At 40.6% G+C, this 24,443-nt stretch overlaps 1 protein-coding gene across 9 annotated transcripts in view; it reads right to left on the bottom strand.

Annotated features, from left to right (window-relative positions):
• The window catches only part of TNRC6C (trinucleotide repeat containing adaptor 6C), a 111,089-nt gene that overhangs the window by 17,863 nt on the left and 68,783 nt on the right, over positions 1–24,443 (bottom strand). For 4 of the 9 annotated variants that reach the window (XM_075519247.1, XM_075519248.1, XM_075519250.1 and 1 more), the window contains 10 exons: positions 21,623–24,214; positions 13,673–13,882; positions 12,291–12,457; positions 11,519–11,623; positions 10,990–11,070; positions 10,291–10,348; positions 9,936–10,081; positions 2,121–2,270; positions 722–868; positions 138–260 (listed from right to left, as the gene is read on the bottom strand). In XM_075519247.1, the coding sequence (XP_075375362.1) occupies positions 138–260; positions 722–868; positions 2,121–2,270; positions 9,936–10,081; positions 10,291–10,348; positions 10,990–11,070; positions 11,519–11,623; positions 12,291–12,457; positions 13,673–13,882; positions 21,623–24,214 (3,779 nt within the window). The remainder of the gene's footprint in view (positions 1–137; positions 261–721; positions 869–2,120; positions 2,271–9,935; positions 10,082–10,290; positions 10,349–10,989; positions 11,071–11,518; positions 11,624–12,290; positions 12,458–13,672; positions 13,883–21,622; positions 24,215–24,443) is intronic. The other 5 variants (XM_075519249.1, XM_075519254.1, XM_075519246.1 and 2 more) reach the window with 4 other exon arrangements.

Raw genomic sequence — 24,443 nt, 5'->3', positions numbered from 1 at the left:
CTCTACCAAAGAAATCAGCATCTGATTGTTTTAAAGATCTGTCACATCCTTTTAAAAATTTAGTTAGCCATTCTCTTATTTTATCTTCATGCCTTCAATTCTGATTTACAGCTTATTTGCCATGTCTTTTAACTTACCAGCTGCAGCTGATAGAGCTGGTTCAACATCGTCATATGCTGAGGATTATTAATTGGCGAGGTTAACTGTGCAGGGCTGAGACCAATGTTTTTTGCTGCAAACTGCAAAAGCTGTGCTTGAACCTAAGAAAGAGCAGTGTATTAAACATTGTACATTTACTTTTAACACTGACAAATGTGTAAGAGTCACAAGACATCAGCTGGAAAATATTACTATTACCAGAAGTAGTACCATGAACTACCAAAAAATTAACAAGAGGCTCTAATACAAATCTTAATAACCATACTCAAACGTCCATTTATAGAAAAAGAGCTGAGAACAAACTCTTCAGCTCTCCAGAAACACTACTTTTTGCAAAAAGGAACATGAGAATGTGCCCACACAGATAACGTACAGAATATACACATGAGACCATCTTAACCGTGTAACATGCTTACTGGCTGGTAAATAAATCAACACAGACAGAGCCAGGCAACAGTAGCTACAAAGCCTCAGGAGCATGACAGAATGCATATGGAGAGGAGAATGCATATGGAAGAGTTCCAGGGAAAGGGAAAACTCATGAGTGGAAGTGTCATCTAACCTGAGGGGATAGAAACTGAGGCACTTGAGCACGAAGACTAGGCTGGGATGAATTAAGAGGTTGCACTGGCGGTTGCTGCGGCTGTTGCATGGTCCTGGCTTGTGCTGCTCCGCTATTGCCAAACATACCCAGATTGCCACTCGGTATCTACAGCAGGACAAGAAAGACATTGGCATTTAAAGACATCACTCAACATATAACCTGGAAGTTACTTATTTGTGCAGTCTTTATCCTCAGTGATTATGACAGGCACGGATAAAGAAACCAGTACATACAGGTTTAGAATCAGGCATGGCAAAGATCGCCATGTACCCAGCACCCCAAACCTCCAAAGCTTTGTACAGATGCCTGAACAAAAGGTAGCTGAAGCTGAAGATCGCTTTTATAAGGATGCATAACCCTAGAGGGTCACGAGATGAACAATGAAAAATACTCGCCAAAAATGTTTGTATTTGTGTAGCAAGGGACGGGAGAATGGAGTCGTTAAACTCACAGCATCCCAATCCTTAAATTATCTAGGCAGTTTGTATATTTAGTCATTTTACAAAGCTACTGATAATGGACGTGCTATTAGTGCAGTCTCCGCTTCTGAAAGATATGCTTAATGGGCTGTAAGCGCTGGACAAGTATTGCCTTTAGAAAACTAACTTTAAAAGAATATATGTAATAAAAGCCACCATAGAATATATAGTTTTTCTGTGTTGTTACCTTTGCTGGAACTTCAATTTATATGGCAAAAATAACCATTTCATAATCGACAGTAGTTTATGGCCTCTCAGTCTGGTGGTGTTTATCAACCTTCCCCTCCATCTCCTTTCCTTTTCTCTCCTTTTCTTTCCCTTTCAGCATGTTCTACCCAGAGGCCAAAACATCCCTTTTGCCACAATGCTCTCTTTGACCAGCGGTGCTAGAAGCACAGTTTCTTTCTTACCACCTGTCAAAGCTATGAGCTGTCTTGACCACTTACAGCAGGAATAAAAAAGCCCCCATCACTTCTCACCCATCTCATCACTGAATAATTATGCCAGCCAGGAAAGACGAATTAGACCAATGTCACTGCCTTAGAGTCTGTGACAATTAGCAACGCCTCAAAAAAAGAAACCTCACATCAATCAAGGCAGAGCTCTACCAGGGTTCAGTGGTATAAATCCATAATACTACAGTCTCTTCTCAATGGATGCGTGTAATTAGCAGGCTAATTACAACTAAGCAGTTGTTTTATGTGCTATAACGTGAAACATTTACACAGCAGGTAGTTTCTCCACTGATATTTCATGCAAACAAAGATGTTGCACGCACTTTCAGTTTAAAGCACTGTTTCCCCTGGGGAAGTGATGGGCACGAGCAGCGAGTCCAAGAGAGCTGAAATTCAACTTGGGATCTCCCCCAACAGCCTTACCTGTCTAGAAGAATTCAAGTTTTGCATGCCCAGCCCTGAGGCAATCCCGCCCAGGGTCTGATTAGGGAGTGCACTGTTTGAAAGGGGGAGCTTCAGGCTTGGTGAAGGCAAAAATGGTGAAGTAGTGGGCTCTTCCACTAGGCCGCCATCCTGATTGGAGAAAGAAAGGGTGAGCTGTGTGCGGTGCCCAGGAGCAGACAGCGCACAAAACAGTGTCCCATGGAAATATAAAAGGGCATGGATGAATAAAAATATTTAAAAGAAAAAAAAAAGGTATGAATAACAGGGAATGAAAAGCATGGAGTGAAGGGAGAAGAAAGAGAGAAATAGGATTAAGGTACTGTTTTTAATCTGCACTTAATCCACAAATGCACAATCATGCTCACCCACCTCTCCAGAAGGAAAGGAGGGATTCTAGCAACCGATCGCAGAGCTATCATGCGGCCATCGCCTCCTCCCCTCTTAGATTTCCTCCTCTGTTCTCCACCAGATTGAAAGGTGGAAAGGGAAGAGACCCAGGGAAGACATTTCAGGGAAGTCTTTTGTTTGTTTGGTAAACTCTCAGCAGCGGAGCACACACATATGACACACTGCTTTTGCTAACCCAGAACTTGGAAAAGGCCAGATCAGCTTATTTGACACCAGTCTGTATTTGGTTCCACATCATAGCTCTGCTCTTAAAAAAGCATTTTTGCTTTAATCCCCTTTCCTAACTGAGACACATGAGCCTTTTTTAATATTCACATAGCACTGAGTTATTATTATCCACTATGAAACATTACACTCAAATGCACCCAATGAACACAAAAATACTTAAAAACAATAATGATAATGTTTGTCTGCATAGCCTTCCTAGGAAAGCGATTAAGACACTGCCTGAACGTCCCCCAGGAGGAGGCAGATTTTAGCAAGACATAAGGAGCCCCCTCTGACAACCGGGCTGTAAGGTACCACAGCTGAACGTGGATACGATGCACAGAAGGCAGCCCCTGCGGGGGGCAAACAGCAAGTCAGAAAATAAAATAAATCATATAATCCCCAATCAAACAGGTAGATATCTAGCTAGTATTACAGTGGGGTACCGAGTTCTATCTCAAACTGTGCTTTGATGTCTGGGAAGCCTGCGGCAAGCATGATCAAATAACACTGTGTACAAAGTACAGCTCCAAAAACAGGCAGAGTGAAAAATCTTTAATTTGCAGTGTGCTGGACTGGTGTTTTTCAGGCAATATATTCACTGCAAAGAAAGGCTTTTAAATAGGTGAGGAGCTAGGTTATTTCAACCAATAAATTCAATGCCCCAGAAGATTGTGAGATACTGAGAAATGTCCTTTGTTAAAAAAGCAGCCCAGTCCGCTAACCAGATACCCAAACAAAAGACCTAATGCAGCAAGCACGCTCGGTAAATTTTATGTTCTAAGTTAATCCTGAAAAATGCATTTTCAACAGCTTTCCTTTGATGCAAAGAAAAAGTTTCTTTACTATCAGGCAAAGTGACACTTGACATGCTATCTGACTACCCTGAGGGGGACACTGACATTTTCTAATGATATCCCCAAGGCCTTTCAGCTCAAGATACTTTACATTCTACTGGACATCAGTCACACTCCACAAACAACTGCAGCTTGCATGACAGTAACAGGTTCAAGGATTTCTCCTTAGATCACAGACATATGTTTACAATTCTACCCTTCCCCCTTTAAAGTGAAAATAATTTCAAGCTTCGTGCGTGCTCTCTCCTTCAGATGCCATTGTTTCCTATGTGAACAGACCTATTGACCATGAAAGACCAATGCAATGCCTTCCTGCCCCCAAAATTTATTCAAGTCTTGTCTCATTGACATTATTTGTTCTCATTTTGGAAAGAGGCAGTGCCAGGGACGGTGGAGGACAAGCCACACTGGAGACTCAGGCATCTAATTTCCAGAACAGGCAGACTCTTGCTGCAAGGCCACCTTCACTAACGTTTTGCTTGGCTGAACTGCAGCAAACGTCTTTTATAGCAAGTTTGTAACACATTGTTCACCTTCACTTTGTTCTATTTTTTTTAATTTGAACTTATCGCAAGGTGCCAACTGTGCTGCACAAATCTGTGCTCTCTAAGTGGAACTGAAATCAATTCATTTAACATAAAGCATTTTAGTCGGTCAACATAAAGTACTCATTCTCAACCTAAACTAGGTGATACCTTCACTGCTGACAATGGTTTGTGACCCATTATTGTTCAGGCTCCTTTATGTAATGTAAAGGGTCCTAATCTTTCATCTTCAGTGATTTTCTTACAAATTTATATTACATTTCTCCCTCAGGCTAATCAATTAAACAAATCCCCTACATCTGAATTGTCAAAATCATGCTCAATCCAGCACTGCATTTAACTTTTTTGAAGGGACTTGACATAACTGTAAAATCCTACCGGTAGCAGTAATTCCTTCTACAGGTTTCCAACACAAAGCACCACACTGGTGCTCCACAATACAATACTTTTAGGACTTTGGAAAGTCTCTCACAATAGTCTCATGTACCAAATATGACAGAATGCAAGTGGCCATTACTCAAAGATTTTTTAGCCCTGTGAGATATGGACAATTTAGCAGAGGATTCCTGGACATTTTGGCAGTCACCTGCCAACAACTGCCACTTCATGAATCAAAATGGCCCAACAGACAGATGCAAGACTGACGAATTTCCCAAAGGTCTTTATACACAGTCAGTTACGGAAGTAGTTAGTAGAAAATACACATTAATAACTTCTTAAAACAGAAAAAACCTTTTCCAAAAGAGGAAGTTAAAGTAATAAAATCTCACCTCAAAATAAGTTCTCTTCAAATCTGACAGGAGTTAGGTACAGGCAAAAGAAACTTGCAGGAAATGCAATACTCCAAGAAGTACTCATCATTGGTATTTTTAATTTTGAAAGCACAGGAATATGAAAGAGGTTTCAAAATTTAGAAGTTCAAAAAAGAAACAATCACTGGGTCATAGGAAGCTGAGACGGAGGAAAGAAGAATTATTTAAAAGTCGACCTTAAAATTCTAGTGATCATCATCTAATTGCAAGGCCTACAAAAGTGTTTCTGCATAATGATAAAATATTCCATTCATTATCCCAAAGACAAAAAGCAATCACACTCACCAGAGACAACTGGGATCAGAATGTGAAGGCCAAGGTTGAAAAAACCCAACAAACACTTTGAATTAGAAACAAGGAAAAGGTCTAGTCAGAGTATCTTTGGAAGAACATGATTGCAGCCAACAGGCATCAAGACTTGTAGACCTGGATTTCTCAACAGTAGAGAAGAGGAGCTGATCAATGAGTAAGACAGTAGTGAAAAGGAGACTTAATTTGTAAAGTGAGAACTTCAGTCTCCTATATGCTCAAGAGTTTGGAAGAAAATTTGGAAGCAGCATTAGGGAAAAGGAAGACAGGACTCTGCTGGCAGTATGGAAGAAAGCATAAAAAAACAAAGACAGAGGAGAGGAGGAGGGAAAACGAGTCTGCCATGGAACTAACAGAAGCCTCGCAGAAGGCAAGCTTGAGCTAATGCCAAAGCTGGCTGATGTTACTTCTCTTCAGAGAGCTGACCTGACTTTTGATCATGTACATCTAATACAATGATACAGAGTTCAATACCTGCTATCTGATTGTGCTAAAAAATTAAGTTACATCTCTGTATGGTTCAAGATCTTAAATTATGGGATGGTCAACACAGATCAGCAAACCATCACATTTTTCTTCTGAGCTTATAAGAATACTCGATAGGTGCAGTGAGAATACACACCAAACTTGAGCCCCAGTACTCAGGAGGGGTACCCAAGCCAAATCCCTACACCTTAAGAAAAATCCTTTGAAGCACTCTGGGCTTCCGCTATTTTTCAGGATGCTTCCAGGAAAATCTTACATGCTTTTCTTACAAATTTGATGGCTCCAGAAGACATCAGGTAACATCTTCAAGCAAACCTGATACCTAAGTACAGCATGCTCACCACCAAGTATAAGACAACGTGGTTGAGATCATGTATCAGGGTACTGCTAGGCTGGATCGTTATTTCCTTGAAGCCACTGGATTTTCTCCCTTCTCCTTTTATGGTGCTACAGGGCAAGATAACATCCTGAAAAATAATACAATTAACAAAGCACTGACTGCCAAAGATTGACTCAGTGCAACACAGAATAAAGAGTATCTGCAACAAGCATTGAGGAACAAGTAAAAGCAAACATTCAAAGGTGATGTTTAGTTGCACAGAGCATTGCTGATCCAGACAGAACAGGGAGTCCAACGGGTCCAGAAGCAGATATCAGGACTGGAAATCCTCTCTCCTCAAATGCATAAGGTTAAAAAAAAGAGTAAGTGCTATTTTTACCTGTCTGAGAAAATGCAGGAGAAAAATCCTGGAGACAACTCAGGTGAGCCGAGAGAATCAGCTGAGAAAGAGTGGTAGCAATGAGCACACTAACCCAGCTTACAATTTCATGAAGGGGAATCTCACATAACTTATCGAAGACTCAGCAAAGCCAAGCAAAAGGATAATGACTTGGTAAGACAGTAAGTGAAGTAAGGAACATTGGCTGGAGTGCTTTGTGCAGCTCTGCGGAGAGCTTGTTCACTGACCAAGGATGACCTGAGCAGGAAGCGAGACAGCTCCAGGCTCATGCTCTGAAATAGTACCTCAAAGGGCAAAAAGGTTTTGGAGAAGAGGAGTTGCTCTAGTAGCATAAGCTGTAAATCTGGAAAGAATCTCTTTGGAAAAAATATCTATTCTTAGAGCAGAAACTACATTTGTTTAATTCACTTAGCAAGTTGCTCAACACTCTGATAGCTAACAAATATAGTTTGGGATTATTTCCTTTGTTATAGTAAAGTCACTGTGACAGATTATGCCTAGACTGACAGATTTTACTTGCTGTATGAATAGTAATGATTTTAGCACTCCCATCTCAATAGTTGTGTTTAACATATGTTTCCATAATTATGCATCATGCTGCACATAATACACCTCTCTCTCTGGCAATAATTTTACTGCTCAAGATATTGTTAGCCTAGAAAATAAAAGGTTAACTGGCATGCATGCATTAATTTTGTGACCTTCATCAGGAGAGAGATCTTTCAATTAACATATTCATTAAAGTTTGCCATAAACAAATAGAATTGCCATAGTTAAGGATGAACTTTACATGGCAGAAAGAGAAAAAGAAGGAAAAAGAGCCAGGTTGGGCCTTAAATTGGAGGAAATACACAATCAGTTTAGTCTGGTTTAGGGAACAACAACATAATGGACACTACATCATTCCGATATAAATAGGGAGCCCAGAAAGAGCAAATGTTATTATTCCCCCAAAAGCAGAAAAGCAATTTTGTAATACATAATCTTTGGAGGAAACTGCTATGACACTAGATTACACAGCACTGTGGCAGCATTTGAACTATCACAAAAACTTTTGGTATGTAAGGACCCTCTAAAGCAAATTTTATATAGATGTTAATTTTTCCTTATTAAGATAAAACAACCCATAATTATGTAAGATGCATTTGTATTTAATCAAATTAAGTTGTTTACAGTTTGCATCATACCAGCACTAAAACTCAGCAAACTGTTTGGACTGTGATGACAGCAGAAATAGTAATAGTTGTCATTTAAAGGTCAGTATTTATCAAATGTCCTAGCACAGGACCCAAGGAGTTGGCCGGGCCCAAAGACTTGCGGTGAATGGAGTTAAATCCAGTTGGCAGCTGGTCCCAAGTGGTGTTCCTCAGTGCTCAGTATTTGGGGCCAGTTCTGTTTAGTACCTTTATCAATGATCTGGACGAGGGGATCAAGTGCACCCTCAGTAAGTTTGCAGACAACACCAAGTTGTGCGGGAGTGTTGATCTGCTTGAGGGTAGAAAGGCTCTGCAGAGGGACCTGGACAGGCTGGATCAATGGCGGAGGCCAATTGTATGAGGTTCAACAAGGCTCAGTGCCGGGTCCTGCACTTGGGTCACAACAACCCCAGGCAACGCTACAGGCTTGAGGAAGAGTGGCTGGAAAGCTGCCCGGCGGAGAAGGACCTGGGGGTGTTGGTCAACAGCTGGCTGAGTATCAGCCAGCAGTGTGGCCAGGTAGCCAAGAAGGCCAATGGCATCCTGGCTTGTATCTGAAACAGTGTGGCCAGCAGGACTAGGGAAGTGATCGTGCCCCTGTACTCGGCACTGGTGAGGCCGCATCTCGAATACTGTGTTCAGTTTTGGGCCCCCCACTACAAGAGAGACATTGAGGGGCTGGAGCGTGTCCAGAGAAGGGCAACGGAGCTGGGGAAGGGTCTGGAGCACAAGGCTGATGAGGAGCGGCTGAGGGAGCTGGGGTTGTTCAGCCTGGAGAAAAGGAGGCTGAGGGGAGACCTTATCGCTCTCTACAACTGCCTGAAAGGAGGTTGTAGAGAGGTGGGGGTCGGTCTCTTCTCCCAGGTAACAAGTGATAGGAGGAGAGGGAACGGCCTCAAGTTGCGCCAGGGGGGGTTTAGATTGGATATGAGGAAAAATTTCTTAACCGAAAGGGTTGTCAAGTGCTGGAACAGGCTGCCCAGTGAAGTGGTTGAGTCACCATCACTGGGGGTATTTAAAAGACGTGTAGATGTGGTGCTTAGGGACACGGCTTAGTGGTGGACTTGGCAGTGCTAGGTTAACATTCGGACTGGACAGTATTAAAGGTCTTTTCCAACCTAAATGATTCTATAGCACCACGCTAATTTTCTTAGCGCAACACCTGGGAATCTGTCACAACAGAAACCATAACTTTAAGGATAACGCTATAGTTGAGACTATAAGAAAACACAGGGTGGAGGACTGGAAAGATAACCATTATTCAGGGTCAGTAAAGTTTTTAATACAGTCTGTGTTAACAAGATTAGATATTGTTACTGTCTCACATTCTGTAAACAGCTTATGTAAAATGAATTGGTTTCAGCATAGTTTGTGAAAACTATTGATTTCTGCATTGAGAAGCCACCACCCCCCATCTTTATGAACATTTCAAATAACCTGTGAAATAAAGACTGGCACCAGAGACTATTCTTTCCTTATTAATAATTTTCAGGGAGATTCTGAGGTGATTTGGTGGGTCTCTTTGTAGGACTTTGTGTCAGGTTGTAAATCTCATTTCCTACTGAAGATCTGGCTGCACTTTTCCCTACATCCTTTTCTTTAGGCACTTTGAATCTTGGACACCAGGAACTTCTGGAGCCTTCTCCCCAGTCATTAAATGGTGCTGGAAAATTTGTCATATGTGATCACAGAAAAGGAAGCTCATCGGAGAAGCTATTTATGACTGTGCATGTCTGCTCTTTGACTTAACAAAAATACCTCAGCTCCTCATTCCTATTTAAGTACTGAATCTCACTGAAATCTATAAGGAGCTCAAAACTCAACTAGGAATTAGGAGCCTAATTCTTGAAGATTTTGGCCTTGCTCCTGCCTGATCGTTACTTTGGGCAAGGGTCACTGACTCTCTGGACTCCTACAGAGTGAAAGGCTGTCTGCGCTCTGCTTCTTTGTTTTCCCCATTTCTAGTTCCGTTGCATTACTGATTCCTTAGTAGGTTTTCATTTCAAGTGTAACACTGGGGATGACCATTGTTTATTTCTATGTGGTAATCAAATCATTGGTCCTTTCCACAAGGACCAAATTCCCCACAAGATTAAAAAAGGAGAAGAAAAAGAATAAAGCAGTATCTATCACATTTCTCTCTACAGCTTTCTAAACAGACAGTAGAAATCATCGATATTTCTATACTGTGTACAGTTTTGACTTGTAAATCACATTCATATTTCTGAACTTACCTTGTCAAGGAAGGTGGGGCGGTCCATGGAAGACTCTTTGGAGATCGGTGGTGGGCGGCAGCCAAGGGGTTTGGTGACCATTCCATTATAGTCGGTCACTCCCATTCCACGCTTGTCCATTTCCACCTTCTTTTCCAGCAGAGCACCTTCACAGAAAGAGGAAAGGTACTGAAAAAGGTGACATGAAGTGAATTTGCCAACAATAGTTCAGAGAGGTAGGTCTTGCTTACAAAAGCAAAGGCAAGAAAATAAATATTATTAAATATATCTGGGATAAGATCAAGCTCTCAGAAACATGAATGGTTCCTGTGTTGCTTTAAAGAAAACAAAAATATTTAGTTACACAGATACTTACTCATGGCCTGATCGAGATTCATATTGTTGCTCTTCAAGGCCTCTTCCGCTGGCTCTCTCTGTCAAAAATAGGAATTATGTTAAGAAAAAAAGTAATCATGCTTATATGATTTCACAGCAAACTGAGAAAACACATACTTCTCCAATACTGGATTTAATATTTAGTCAGCAGCACAAATAACGTCTGCGCACATTTTTTTTCTGCTTTTACTAATTCCCACAACAATTCAGTTAGTTTCAGTCTGTCAAGTAAGTACCAGTTCTACAAGGTCAAATCATACTGTTCTATTTAAATTTCTTCCTATTCTCTATGGACAACTTAAATATCACTATGATATGCCTTTCTCTAAAAAAAACCAGCTATATTCTAATTTCACCTGTTTAATAAGAAAAGGGGAACAGGAGTGGAATTATTACTGAAGTTCAAAGTAACAACTATTGTTATAAAACTCTGAACTTAAAAAGATCTATAAATGTCATCACACAAAGTATATAATCAAGTAATCTCAGAGAGCACTCTACCAGCATAGGGTAGATTTCGGAAATTTGAGTAAATGTCTAAATGCAGGTATCACAACTACTTCCCGGCCTGAAGATAAGCCTGGAGACCTTTTTGCAGCTACAGCCTGAAACATCAAAAGTCAGAACTACAAGCTACAAAAGCTAAGCCACAGGTGTGCTAGCTGTGAACACTACTCACAGGGAAGCCCATGTCTGTGAGCTGTTTTATCAGACGGTTCATGATCCAGGCCTCATCTTGCTTGCTAGATGTCTTCATGCCCTTAGTAAATAAATGGGAGATTCCATTAATGGTCTGGTTCCCCTATTCATACTCGTGAAATGTACATAAAATAGATGGTAAGTTTTTCTTATTAATAATACATGCTACTGAAAGATATATTAGTACATTAATTTAGAAAGTATTGAAGAACCCTCCGAACAACGTAACTACGATTCTCTTCCCCCACAAAGTGTACAAATTTTATCTCAGCTGAATAGGTGTTCAGTGTACTATTTAGTATTTGATTTGCCGACCACTGAATTAAAGCCACCTTTGAATTTACATATTTCATTTTAATCCTTGGCAGAAAAACATAATGAAATCAAAGATTCTGAAATAGTACAACACTTCCTGAAAAACATTCCCAAAAACGAGTTTGCAACCTTGAAGTTAAGAATGTTACTCAGTGAATTTTCTTAAAAACAAACAAGAGCGTCTAGATAAACACCTTTAAAAGATCTCTGTGCAGCTTTTCTATCACAAAATCCTTAAGAAGTCTCTTCCTTTCAGTTCTCCAGAAAGTACCAAGGGACAAGCGTGGATTTGTTTTGGGCTGCGGACAGTACAAGAAACAACCATACTTGATCAAATCACTGGCCTAACTGTTGGCTAATGGAATAACAAACAAACTGGCTAAATGCATTCCCAATTCCTTTAAGTTACAGCCTGGCCTTGTCCTGAAATAAAGACTGTGCAATGGAAAACTTCCTAACATAATTCTCTATGTTCTTGGTTGAGTGCGGCATTAATACAAATTTGCTTTGTTCTCATACCAGTACGGACCTTAAAATTATCTATTTGTCCTCACAAATAGGAAATAGGTATTTTTTGCTGAACCACTTCATCACAAACTACCGTTTGCTTTTCTACCACGACGGAAAGTGTATGAAAGCCCCCTTAACAGTTTTTCTGTTTCTGTTAATACATTATCATTTCTTCAGAATAATTGGAAGCTTATAAAACTTAGAGAAAACAAAAGCAACAACAACAAAACTCCCGAAGCACCCGACATGCTTAAAGTCAAAGATCTCCCATTTTCCCCTAGAAACAAGGTAGGCTGTACTTGAGCCACTGTAGTGGCAAGCTGTGTTTGTGTTCAGGTGTCAGAGGTCTAATTTAAGAGTTCAGGTGTAATGCAACAGAAAATTTGTGACAAATTATTCTACAAATATTAAACTAATTCCACTCTTTTCTAGAGAGTATCTTTATTTTTGTCTTACCTTTTGAAGTCCTTTCTTCGGGGCGTTCCCCCAGGAATTACAGGAGGAGCTGCTCTCTTGTGAAGCAGTATTATTCCACATATCTCCTTCTTCATCTTCCCACTGACTAGTACTGAGATTCACTTCATCCCCACCACTGCCCCAGCCTTCTTGCATAGATTTTGAAGCTGGAGGGAAAGGAAAGAGGGAGAAGAAAAATCAGATTCAATTTCCTTTTATGCCATATCCAGTATGCTAACATTGAGTATTTTCAAGAGATACAGAGGTTCATCAAGAGGCTTAATTGGCATTAAGTGATAAAGACTCCTTCTTTGAAGCTAGCAAAAAAGAAAAGTTCTCTAAATACTTTATAGAAGAAGTTGTCCAGCAACAGCAAGTCTTGCTTTTTCCTGAACAAGTAAGATCTGTGGTCACGGCCATTCCAGTCTCCTAGGAACAAGGAACCAAAAGTATGACCACACACTTGTTAAGTGCTATTTTGCTTTCAATGAATCTCACCATTTTAGCTGCCACATTCTTCCAATGAACAAAACCAAATTTCGAGGTCACTAACAGTCAGAAACTCATTCCCATCTCAGAAGAATGGGAATTGAAAGGAACACGTGGGCTGTGGGGAACACTTTACATTAAGTGATGAGGCTGTGTCACCTCATTCCGTTTTATTCTGTTTACTCTGTTTAAAGCTGAGATTACTCATTTTAAGATCTCTCCCTCTCTCTTTAGGTTTTCTGGGCCTTCTATCTATCTCTCAGTACAGTATGTTGCAGGAGTGAAGCTTAAAGACTACCACAGCCGAAACAGAAGTCTAAAACAAACACTGTAGCCTTTGGAAGATTTTTGTCAAATAACATTAGTTAGGAGTCGTGAAGCAGTAAGTAGCTCAGGATGTTCCTGAACCTGTCAACAGTTTTAATAGCTGAAGAAGATATCCACTCCCTCAGTTTAACAGAACAGTGAAGTTACGACCAGTCGTTCTCATGTGTTTCTTTTCCTACCAGAATCAATCCTATCTCGACTGAGCTCAGTTGTTTCTCATCCTAATACAGGTTTCTTTTAGGCAGCTAGGGACAAGTACTGTTCACATTCTTCTGCAGTTTCACAGTTTCCCACATCTCTACAATTTATACTGCTTTCAAAGTACATGAAAATACTCTAAGGAATACCTTTAAATTTACTGGATCAATGCGCTATAGTTATATTTTTGTGTGAATATGGTATCTGGAATATCAATGTCTTGATACAACTAATGGAGTTTTAAGAATGAAATTATTAAGATTTAAATGCACAGAAAACCAGAAGTGCTTTTTAAAAATACTGGCAGAAGCAAACACACTTTGCCTTTTTTCCCCAGCCTCTTACGACAGTGACATCCACGCACATACCTGGTTTGCACAGTGCTGGGGCAGCAGCTGGAGCATTTGTTCTTCCGTATGTCCCTGCCGACTCGGCAGGATTATCTCCCCACCCTGTACCACTGCTGGGGGGTTTCCCCCATGCTGAAGTGCCATTATCAACTGCAGCAGAAGGGGATGATGGCTCTCCCCAAGAAGCTTCGGTCTTTGTGTGGACAGTAGGCATTTCTCCCCAGCCTGCTGAAGCAAGGGGAAGGAGAGAAGAACAGTGACGAGAGGCAAGGTTTCTTTTGTCAGTAATTTCAAAGATGGACATTTTATTCAAGTGTTTGTCTGGGAAGAGCATGAACCAGTAAGTAGACACAGTGATTCTAATTAAGCATATAAAAAGAAAATCCCTTTGATTTGGTCTCAAAAGTCTTTTTCTTAATTGAATACTAATGCCAAGTTGTCAAGACAGAAGGAGTATTTTCAACATAGCCAGGAGCAGTCAGGCTGCCATGTGAGCACCAGAGCTGGTCCCAAGGGAGCAGTTGCTCCCAATGTGACTTCTCCGAGAAGACCAAACAGGGCTCGGGGAGCACACGCAGCAGTGCGAGCATTCAGGAGACCAGGACCCAAATCTGAGTTGGGCCTTGCTTCCCTGAAAGATTTTAAGCTATTTTAATTCCTTTTAACTACTTACAAATTATCAAATCTCTTTTCTCATGCCCTGCGAGTAAGATGACATTTGTTTGTTACTGCTTTCAATGTAGATTATATATGTTGTATGCATTCCTTAAAGCTTTTATTCCAGCTCATGGTTGACTGTGTTCCCTACATACCCCTTCATCACTGAGCCTCTACATTATAATAAATACGATTTAAGGAGAACTAGACAAGACTGCAATTAGAATCTATAGTCAAATCATGAGGAATGGCAGGTAGAAGTAATTGTTTTCCTACAGAGTATTATTTTAACTCACTGAAAGATGTAAACTACTGTAAAGAAACGGTCTTAGTCTGGCTTGGCTTGCAGGTAATGCGCTTAAATCCATATGACATTGATTTTAGCACTGCAGGTGAATGTACCAGGAACAGCCATATAGCTTCTGAGTCCTAAAGAGCAACACTGACCAACACAGCAAAAGTGTAAATTGAATTGAAAACAACCATTATCTCTTAAAAAAAAGTTTTTTCTGAAGAGACAGATTTGGATCATAGATGGAGTTCAAGGTACTTTTAAAAAATATACAAAAGAGACAGATCAAGAAAACAAAGTTTTTACATATACGTTATATTAACCTATTTTTCTACAATTATCACAGAAAGAATTCCTTTACATGACAACCGAGATCTCAACAAGTATTGCAGAATTCAGTCTGCTTAAAATTTCCACTGTTAATCAGGCTGCTAATTCAGGAACTTGCTCTCTTTTCATTGGAGATTAATATTATTAAGTCTGGCTATTTTATTTCCATCAACTATTGCCCTGCCAAATCTGTAACTTCTGGCAGTTCACAACATGGAACCAGATCTGGTTAAGAAAGGAACTTGGGTTTGCTACTACCCATAAAAAGTGTAATTTCTGGTTTCAGCTGATTTTTATGATTTTAAGGACTAGATGCCTACTTTGCTGCAGCACTATTCCTTTTTTGCTCCCCAATGCTACCTGTAAAAATACTCTGGAAAGGTTTCAAAGAGCAGAAACATAACATTTTCTACAAAACTCAACACCTCCAGTAGGTAGACAATGGCAAGGAAGTCTCCACAAAAGAAGTTTATTTAAGAGTACCTTGAAATACTTTAAACTAACCAAGCAATAGTGTTTCGTTGAGCAACAAGTCTTTGCAGAACTTACTGATTTCAACAGAATTTCTGTGACTAGAAACTGCAGGCAACACACATCGCCAATAATAACTCAAACACTGGCTAGCAGAGAAAAACATTCCTTTCAAATAGATGGGCTCGTATCTGTCCACCGCTCCAGTGTTACCATATTACATATTTATTTTAGGCTCTATTTCTTAAAGCAACTGCAGTTCTCTCAGATACTGATAAAAGTGCGTATGACATAAAACATATCCAAACTAAGCCTACATGTTCAGGAAGCCGTAGCTTAATAAAGCTCCTTCACCACCAGCAAGATTCATTGTGTTTTAAAACATACTCCTGAAACAACCCAAAATTTCACTGTTTCATTAATCTGATTTCCATTTGAAACAAAAATACTGCGTTCTAAGCTCTATCAACGTATCTTAAATTTCTGGTTATTTTAAAGTGTGTACAGAAGCCAAACTCACAGACACACATATGTATGTATATAAATGAACCTCTACTTAACATGACAGCTTCCTTGGTGTTGCACCTAAAATACTTATCCAAGCTTTCTGCTTGTATCTTTAAGCCAACTTTATTTAAGGAACGCTTTATTTGAATTTCTGCCTCACTACTCAGGAGGCAACCTTGTCAGACAACTGCGTGTATTTAATCATATTGGCATCTGAAAAAGATTAACTGCAGGCAAATGAAACAGAAAACAAAACATCTCTAAAGCACCAACTAGAATGCAAACACAAATAGAGAGAGTGCAGAATACTAATACTTCCTTGAGTTCATGCAACCTATACTGGAAACTCTACGTAATTCAATTTACGAAGTCAACCTGAAAACACAATTCATATATTGAAAAGGCAAAGTGTACTAAGTTGTAGAATAACAACTCGAAAGAACCGGTCCTTCTGTTGCTCTTTACTATAAACTCAACAACATTGATTAAAGACCACAGATGTGTAATGTCCAAGTTATTTTGAGTTAAGTGCTTTAAATGCGCTGAGCAGTAAATAATACGGGATTACAAATAATGAGGGAGCCAGCCTTTACTAAAAGAGAATACTTGCAAGTACATAAAAGCAAACAAAATGCATCAACTAAAAGTTTTCAAAACTACTTTAAGAGATCAAATTAAGTGCAGGAAATTAGTAAATAAAACCTGAAGGCTGCTGGAGAAATAACTTGTGCACTGCAAAAATTAACCTGTATGTAAATTCCAGGGCACTTCTCAATTACGAACCTGTTTTCCCCTCTGTGTTAAGTACCTGCTGTCTTAACATTACTATCTCTGGGCTACCTTTTTATGACTCCAAATGACTCTGTTTTAGAAATTGAAAAAGGTGAATAAAGTTACAGTTTTGAATGAATTCTACAAAATTCTACAGGTGAATGAAGAAATACGCTACGTATTCTCCAAAGGGCTCTCTTTTTTTAAACAAGGTTTTTCCTCAATTTTTAAAATAACTCAGTATGTTTCATATTTGAAACAGACATAGGTGGAATATTAGTTCAAAGAGTTTGTAGTCCCAACAGCTTGCCTCTGGCAGCGTGATGCTTTCCAGTACTATCGCACACCTCGCAATAAAGGCACCTCACAAATGGCGTTACAGTGGGTTGAATGAAAGTAAGAAACTACTTTTAAGTTCATTTACACAGCTGTTTGGAAGGAAAACACCTTCACAGTGGTCTCAAAACCTGAACTTGCCTAAAATTTTCAAAAATTTTGCTCAGAGAAAACTTACTTTTTTTTAATGAAAATAATACGCATATAGGCTTTCCCGAGAAAAAGCTCCATGCCCTAAATAACACCCAGATCTGCACGAATGTTGTTTTGCCACAGAATAAGCTCTGTTAAAGGGTTCTTTGGCAAGAAAGTGAGGTTTTAATACTGAAGTTTTTAAACACTGTTAGAATTGCAAGAAACAAAAAGATCACAGTGAGTAATAAACATGGACACATTGGCAGAGCTTTGTTTTATAGAAATAAAAACATAATTAACATTGGGCCACAGCCAACAGGAAATCCTCAAAGGAAAGTGAAATGTTAACTAAGCTGTGGCAGGATGCAGTTGTTTTCCCTCAAAATAACCCTATAGCCATTTGGATGGCAGAAATAATTTTCCTTGAAGTTGTTTGGTCTGTGATAAATACCAGAGTGTATGACTACAATACAGGCAAACCAAAATATTAGAACCTTATGTAGATGAGAAAGGAAGAAAATAGGTAGAAAAATGAGATTGTTTACTAAATAGTCACTAGTTAATCTGCTACTAATAGAAAAGAAATAAGCTATAGGGGAGTGTGTGTGTGTAAAGGGGAGGGTTATATAAATTTTTAGGAGTCACCTGTAACCTTTAACCTTTCAGGTCTTCATTTTTTGAAAGGTATTCCAGTTCATGCGGTGGAGCTCCATGCCTTCTTATATTGCTCAGCATGATTTGGCTTTCAACCTTGTGTGAAAATAGAGGGCAGGTTCTTAGTATCACCTGGCTGTTCCCCAGAACTTGGCTGTTAGAGGGCTGAGCACCCATAACAGGATTTTAGGTTTTTACATGAGCATCCTAAAGGAGCTCAAAACTGATCTGGTTTAAATCCACTCTGATGAAAGTTCCAAGGAAAAACGCATCACTTGCATTCTCTGTTTCACATAAATTACATGCTATGAATGACACATAAGTCGCCACTGAGACAATGGCACAGGATTATAAAAGGAACAAGAAGATGTTCAAAGCTTTCAGAATTTAGATCTGGTTCAGATTTTTAAAACTTATGTTCCTTGCTCTCTAGGAACCACAAAGACCTCAATTTTCAACCTAAAATCTCCATAGGGAAGCCTACATTATCTTTTGTTGTCTCTTTTCTCAGCTGGAGGACTGGTGGTTGGAACCCTGCCAGTCTCTACCTACCTAATGGGAACAGGAAAGCATCAAGCCCACTCCTCAGCATTTGGAGGAAGGATCTGGTGCTGTTTGGGATCCAGAAATCTCTCTTTTAATCATCCTTGTTTGCAAAACCTTTTCTCACTTCTTATTCTCCTTGTATCAAAGTTACAAGAGTTAAAAGTGCTAGTAAGAATTATGCACAAGTAATTTAGATAAAAATTGAATCTAAATCAAAACCACTAGCTTTCTGCTCGTCTTTCTAAATAACTCACCAGTGGTTTGGGAGCAAGCTCCTATAACCAGAAAGGACTACGTTTATCACATTATCTATCCCCCTTTTTTTCCCCAGTAGACAAAGAAACTCCTTAGAGCATTATGCATTTTCATCAAGTGTGTACCAACATCTGCTTCACATCAATAGCTTTTAAGTTCTGTATTCAAAGAATTTTGAGAACTTCTGGGGATGGGTGACAACTTGAATAACAAGACTCCCTTTGGCCTCCATTTCTAAACTAATACAGTATAAACTAAAAACCCAAAAGGGACTGCTGCTCCTTTGTGAACAGTTAACTAGGGCTGTACAGCAAAATTAAAATCCACTTCTTTGCTTTCAGGATGCATGACTCTGCCATCTTACAGCTGTGCCAGACTTCCCTACGAACACAGGAACAGAATCCAGGGTTCCTTATTCATGGTATTCCCTGAATACAGGGAATGATAAAAATGATTGGCAAAGCACGTCATGACCCACGCAGAAGACAAAATGCCAGTGGTAACTACTTAGTTCACGTGTTGTAATGTTTTAGATGAGCACTTAACCTGTGCCCTGTGGCACAACCTTTATTACACAATCATGTTTTGCATGGAAATACTGTATGTGGAAAACTGTTGTTGGATGAAATTCGGTTGTGGATTACAGAAGTCTCCTGGCTACAGGATTCTTGTCTCCCTTACTGTAGAGGTTGGAAATGCATAGCCAATGGGACAGGGAATTGGAGTAGGAAAAAATAAGGTTAAACAGCACGACAACAAACTATAAGCCCATGTCTGTGTCGTAGGAATGCTGCTCATTACTAGTTTCTCATCTTTTAGCTGTCCCAGATAGGACATGATTTGTAGATGTTTTAAATCTGTATAAATGTCCACAAAGACCAACAGGATATTGCTCTACAGCTGCTATGTGCTACACGCAGTGTTAAAAATAGGTCTCCTGCACTTTCAATAGGGAAACTAATAGGATCATTTTAAATTACATTTTTTGCTCTCTCTCTCTGTGAGATAAGCACGAGACTAGTCCCTCTCAGGCACAGTCAAAAATAAAGATGGGCATAACACAAAGACACAGGGGACTGCTCCTAGCTTCCATTTGCAGATTAGACGATAATCCTTCGAAGTATTTCCATGCACGGCCTTTAGATTTGTACCTATGTACACAACTGTAAGCATAGGTAAGCAAAAACACACAACAAAAGGCCTAACTTATGCCCTCAATAACTTGATCTAAATTTTAATATCAGAACCATATTTTAAATTGTCTTCACTATTACTCAATTTATCCTCTTTGTTGCATGCTGTCTTAAGTATGTTCTGAGAGTTGTTTTTGCTTTAGTATCTTAGAATCTTTCTAATGAACATTTTTGCAAGATGCACAATACTGTCATTTTAACCTAGTCTTGTGGTATCCTGAGTGGATGGTTACAAATCAATAAGCAGTTCTCTGCCTGCATAAACATATTACTTCAAAGAAACTCTGTCTTTGCTACCATCTATTCTCCAGAGGAATCACTATAGATTAACACCAGTTTTTAAATTCTATTTTCAAAATCTGAAGGACTCGGAACAGTAAGTTTTCCTCTGCAAGGTGTTAGATTATTTGAATAGCATTAACGATACATTGCCGTATGTGAACAGTTTTACAAGCACAGATGTAATCATCCAAAAATCAGCTTAACAAAAACCAAACCAAAACAAAGAGACACCCAAAACCCCACCCCAAAACCAACCAAAACCCCACTTTCATGACATCTCCACTACAATTCAGCATTTTGAATTGTCAGTTTCATGGGTAAAGTTTTAAATATGGATGAAATAAGTTTAAGGTAAATGAATTATAGATCACGTATGTTGGACTGACCACATACAAACCTATTTAAAGATTTCTCCTTCTGGAGCACATGTTATTTTATTAAAATAGATAGTCTCAACTGTTAAACTATTTGACCAGAGTAGGGAACATGAGAATGTTTTTACACAGACATTACAGTAAGTTTGAATTATTTCAAAACATCAAAGAGAAAAATGATGGAAATAAGAGTAGAACAATTCCCACTTGGAGAAAAACATGGTTAAAAAGTCATTATTTAGCCATGACCAAGACGAAACAAAAACTTGGGAGACAAAAATCAGATGAAGAATTTCAAAGAGCACTGCAAGATTAGATTTATTTTGAGAAGTCTGTGGTCATGATATAGAGCAGGGCTGCTAGTAACTTTTATTTAAATACCTCCCCCCTAAGCATTTTTCTCTTTTTTCCCCCGTTTTTGTTCCTTGCAGCTTGTCTACAACTGTACCTTGTCTTTGATTAGAAAAATTCCGAGATGCCTAAAAACTTGTCTTTGGAACACAGCTGAAGTTAAAATAACTTTTCCCAGCCACCCTGAATATTAACATCTTTAACCAATCCAGCTTTACGAGAATCACATAAAAGTCCAGGATACTACCCGTGCTTGAGACCTGAAGTATGGAAGAGAACTGCTTCTTCATAAAAGACAACAAACAGAAGACAAACAGCAAGAGCCTAGGTTCATGCAACTGTTAAAAAACATCTGTTGCCAAGAGACATGGTTTGCAGAAAAGAAACAGATGCATACGGTCTAAACAAGAACAAAGACCGAGCAATGGTAACAGAAGACAAGTAAGAGAAAAAAGGTTAGCAAAAAGACCCCAAACACTCAAATGGTTTCAATTAAAAGAAGGTGCTACATAACTGTGGAAGAACTGACAAAATAAATATGGATCAACAATCTAAGGACCCGGCGCATTATTGACCAGATACTGTTTCAAGCCTTTCTTATATTCACTTGGAGTATGGAAGCTTGTGTGTCAGGTTCCATGGGTTCTGTCCTCAAGGTTGAGAAGTTAACACTGCTTCAGAGTAAATGAATAAACTTATTCTATGACATAAACACAGGATTTCTATCTTTAATGCGTAACTACACACTGATCAGGCCAGACAGCATTCAGTAATCGGTACTGGTATGAAGTATCTTATAAAACTATTTTCATACCTGGACCAAGCAGCGGGGACCGGTTCGGCTGGGCACTTGACTGGTGCGATGGCTGAGGTTCAACCATGCTTGTGTTGATAATGGTGCTAGTAGTGGTGGTATTGGTTGTGGTACTGCTCTGAATGATAGGATTATTTCTATCCCACATGTTTACAGTCTTATTGTTGTTGTAATTTGGGTCACCCCAAGCTGAGGTACCATCATCAATTTCCATCTTGCGGCGAATGGACGGTGGAGATGGCTCTTCCCAGCCAGTTGCCTCACAGTTCTCTTTTTGTTTGGCTGGCACTGGCCCACCAATCCACCCTGACCCCGTCTGTTTTACAGAAGCAGCTCCTCCCCAGTTACTCACGTTGTTGTCCTGGGGTTTATTAGCCCAATTTTGTTGGGGGCCTGGCTTTAAAGATTCTCCCCAACTTGTACCTGTATTAGCCTTGCTGTTTGTGCCATTTCCCCAACCACTGGTCCCAGACCTTGTGGAATCATTCCAACCAGACCCTGATCTATTGTCAGAATCCCATCCAGATCCATTCTTCTTCCCATCACCCAAGTGTCCAGGAACAGATGATGAATCTGTCCAATCTCCACCTCCTGAAGTCCAGCTTGGATTTGATTTCTGTCCATCTCCCCAGTTTTGAGATTTGGGTTTCTGAGGTTCACCCCAGGTAGGTGATTTGTCCTCCTGATTTGCGGTCCCACTCCAAGCGTGGCCGCTTTTGGCAGCAGCAGCATTATTAACAGTAGTAGAGCTTGCTGACTCTCCCCATCCCCCTGGGCCATTTGGTGCTTTGTTGTTACTGTCTCCCCAACCTGTATTTGTTGGAACAGCTGCCGGTGGAGAGTTGACCCACCCAGATACTGAAGAGGTATTTGTACTGTTCATGATGGACCCATCGTTCTTCCCCCCTGAGTTTGAAGATTGAGTAGCTGCACAACCCCAGGCCTCTGTTCCATTGTCATTCTTTCGTTCAGACCTTGGGGACTCTTCAAATTCCCAGGCAGTGTTTTGCTTTACAGGGGTCTGTCCCCACCCCGTATTGGACAGGACCCTGGGATCAAGGTCATTTCTTGGCAACTGAACTTGCCCTTGGTCTATCATCCCTTTGTCTCTCCTCCTGCCCTCTCCAGCCCCCTCCCTCCCAGTACTGCCTTCATTTTGACTGCCACCACTGTCATTACTTCCTTCACTAGCTGTGGTGCCAGATGCTGCAGCTTTGGCCCAAGAGTTTATTTGTTCATTGCCCTGCTGCATGGCAGGATTCGGACTGGTAACACTAGAGCTATCCCACCCTGTTGATCCTTTCCCATTGATGTCGCTATTGGAATGCTGGTTTGGGGGCTTGCCCCATTCACCGTTCACACCGTTACTGGTGTTACGGTTGGGGTGGCCCCAAGCTCCAGAATGCATACTACCAACACCACTGTTGCCACCACCCCTGCCCCACGCTAGTACCCCAGGACCAGAAGGAGGCCCCGAATCCCACGCACTCGCTCCGTTTCCCTCCTTTTGCACAGCACTGCTGGATCCATTTTGTTTAGCACTTAATGCTGAGTTCACAGTGTCTCCATTCCCCTGACTGAACCCAGAATTGCTGTTTCCTGTGGCAGGATTACCTGGGGACATCCCCCACACTGAACTGCCCATTCCTTCACCACTGCCCCCACTGACTTGAGAAACTGATGTTCCGTTAGCACCAGGAAGGCCTTGCAGGTGGGGCGGGATGATGGCCCCCATACCAACAGCCATTCCCCAGTTCGGCAGTCCATTTGTCTGCATTGCATTGATAGGGTTTGGTGAAGAGTTCATGGGGTTAGTGTTATTTGGTCCATCAGTGTTAAGGTTCTGAGGTTGTACGCTGAAAGACACATTCTGAGAAGTGGACGTTTGTGGTTCTGTGCTCTCTTGAGGCAGCAAGTTTCCCCAAGCACCTAAGGTGCCTGTTGGGTTCCCATTCTGGTTGCCCATGTTCTGACCTATGGCACTGACTGGACTGCAAATACTGGAAGGGTTGCCTGCTCCCACAGTTCCTTCATGTCCAAGTACAGGCCAGGCAGCTGGATTGGCATTAGGGTTAAGGTTAAGATTAATGCCAGCATTTGAGTTGGAAGCACCCCAGCAGTTCTGACTTCTACCATCTCCCATCATGTTGTCCATCTTTCCATCCCCACCACTGGCAGAGCAGTGAGCTAGGCCAGAGCTGGAGCCCGCAGCCACACCCCACACTCTGGCCGAGTTGCCATTACCGTTTGCTCCACCAGCTCCAAGGGCACTCTGGTTAGAAGTGCTTTGGACGAGTGCTCCGTTGGCGCCATTATTGCCATTAGTTTTCTTTGTATGTCCAGTGAAGTTGCCTTGGGCACTCCCTGTAGCCATGCTACTGTTCTCTGAGCCACAGTTGGAGGCAGAGTCAGTGTCTGTAGTACATTCTGAGGCAGACTCAGTCTCGGCTCCGGTAATGGAAGGCCACGCTTCCTTGTCAGTCCTGTCTATTATCACTTTATCCCAGCTGCAGTTGCCTTCACTCCTGAAAGCGGGCTGCTGTCCCCAGTGGGAATTCTCATAATGGTCTCCCAATCCACTGTGGCTGAGATCTGAAAGGATCCAACAAGGTTAAAAATGAGTCCACTGTTGAAGCACTGCAAAAGCCCTCTATTAAGTACTATTTTACATTGCTTGTTACAACACTCTGTTCTGCTAAAATTTAGAGTACATTCTCTAACACAATACAGTAATTTTCCTCACTACAATAAAGCACGATGCTCATATTTAGTTTTTTTTTAATCTGGCAAAACGCTCAATTAAAATAATGGAACAATTCAG

This window comes from Mycteria americana, chromosome 16 (assembly GCF_035582795.1).
Source record: "Mycteria americana isolate JAX WOST 10 ecotype Jacksonville Zoo and Gardens chromosome 16, USCA_MyAme_1.0, whole genome shotgun sequence".
Taxonomy (NCBI): Eukaryota; Metazoa; Chordata; class Aves; order Ciconiiformes; family Ciconiidae; genus Mycteria; species Mycteria americana.
The sequence above is the reverse complement of the archived record's forward strand: the minus strand, read 5'-3'. Positions and strand labels throughout refer to the sequence as shown.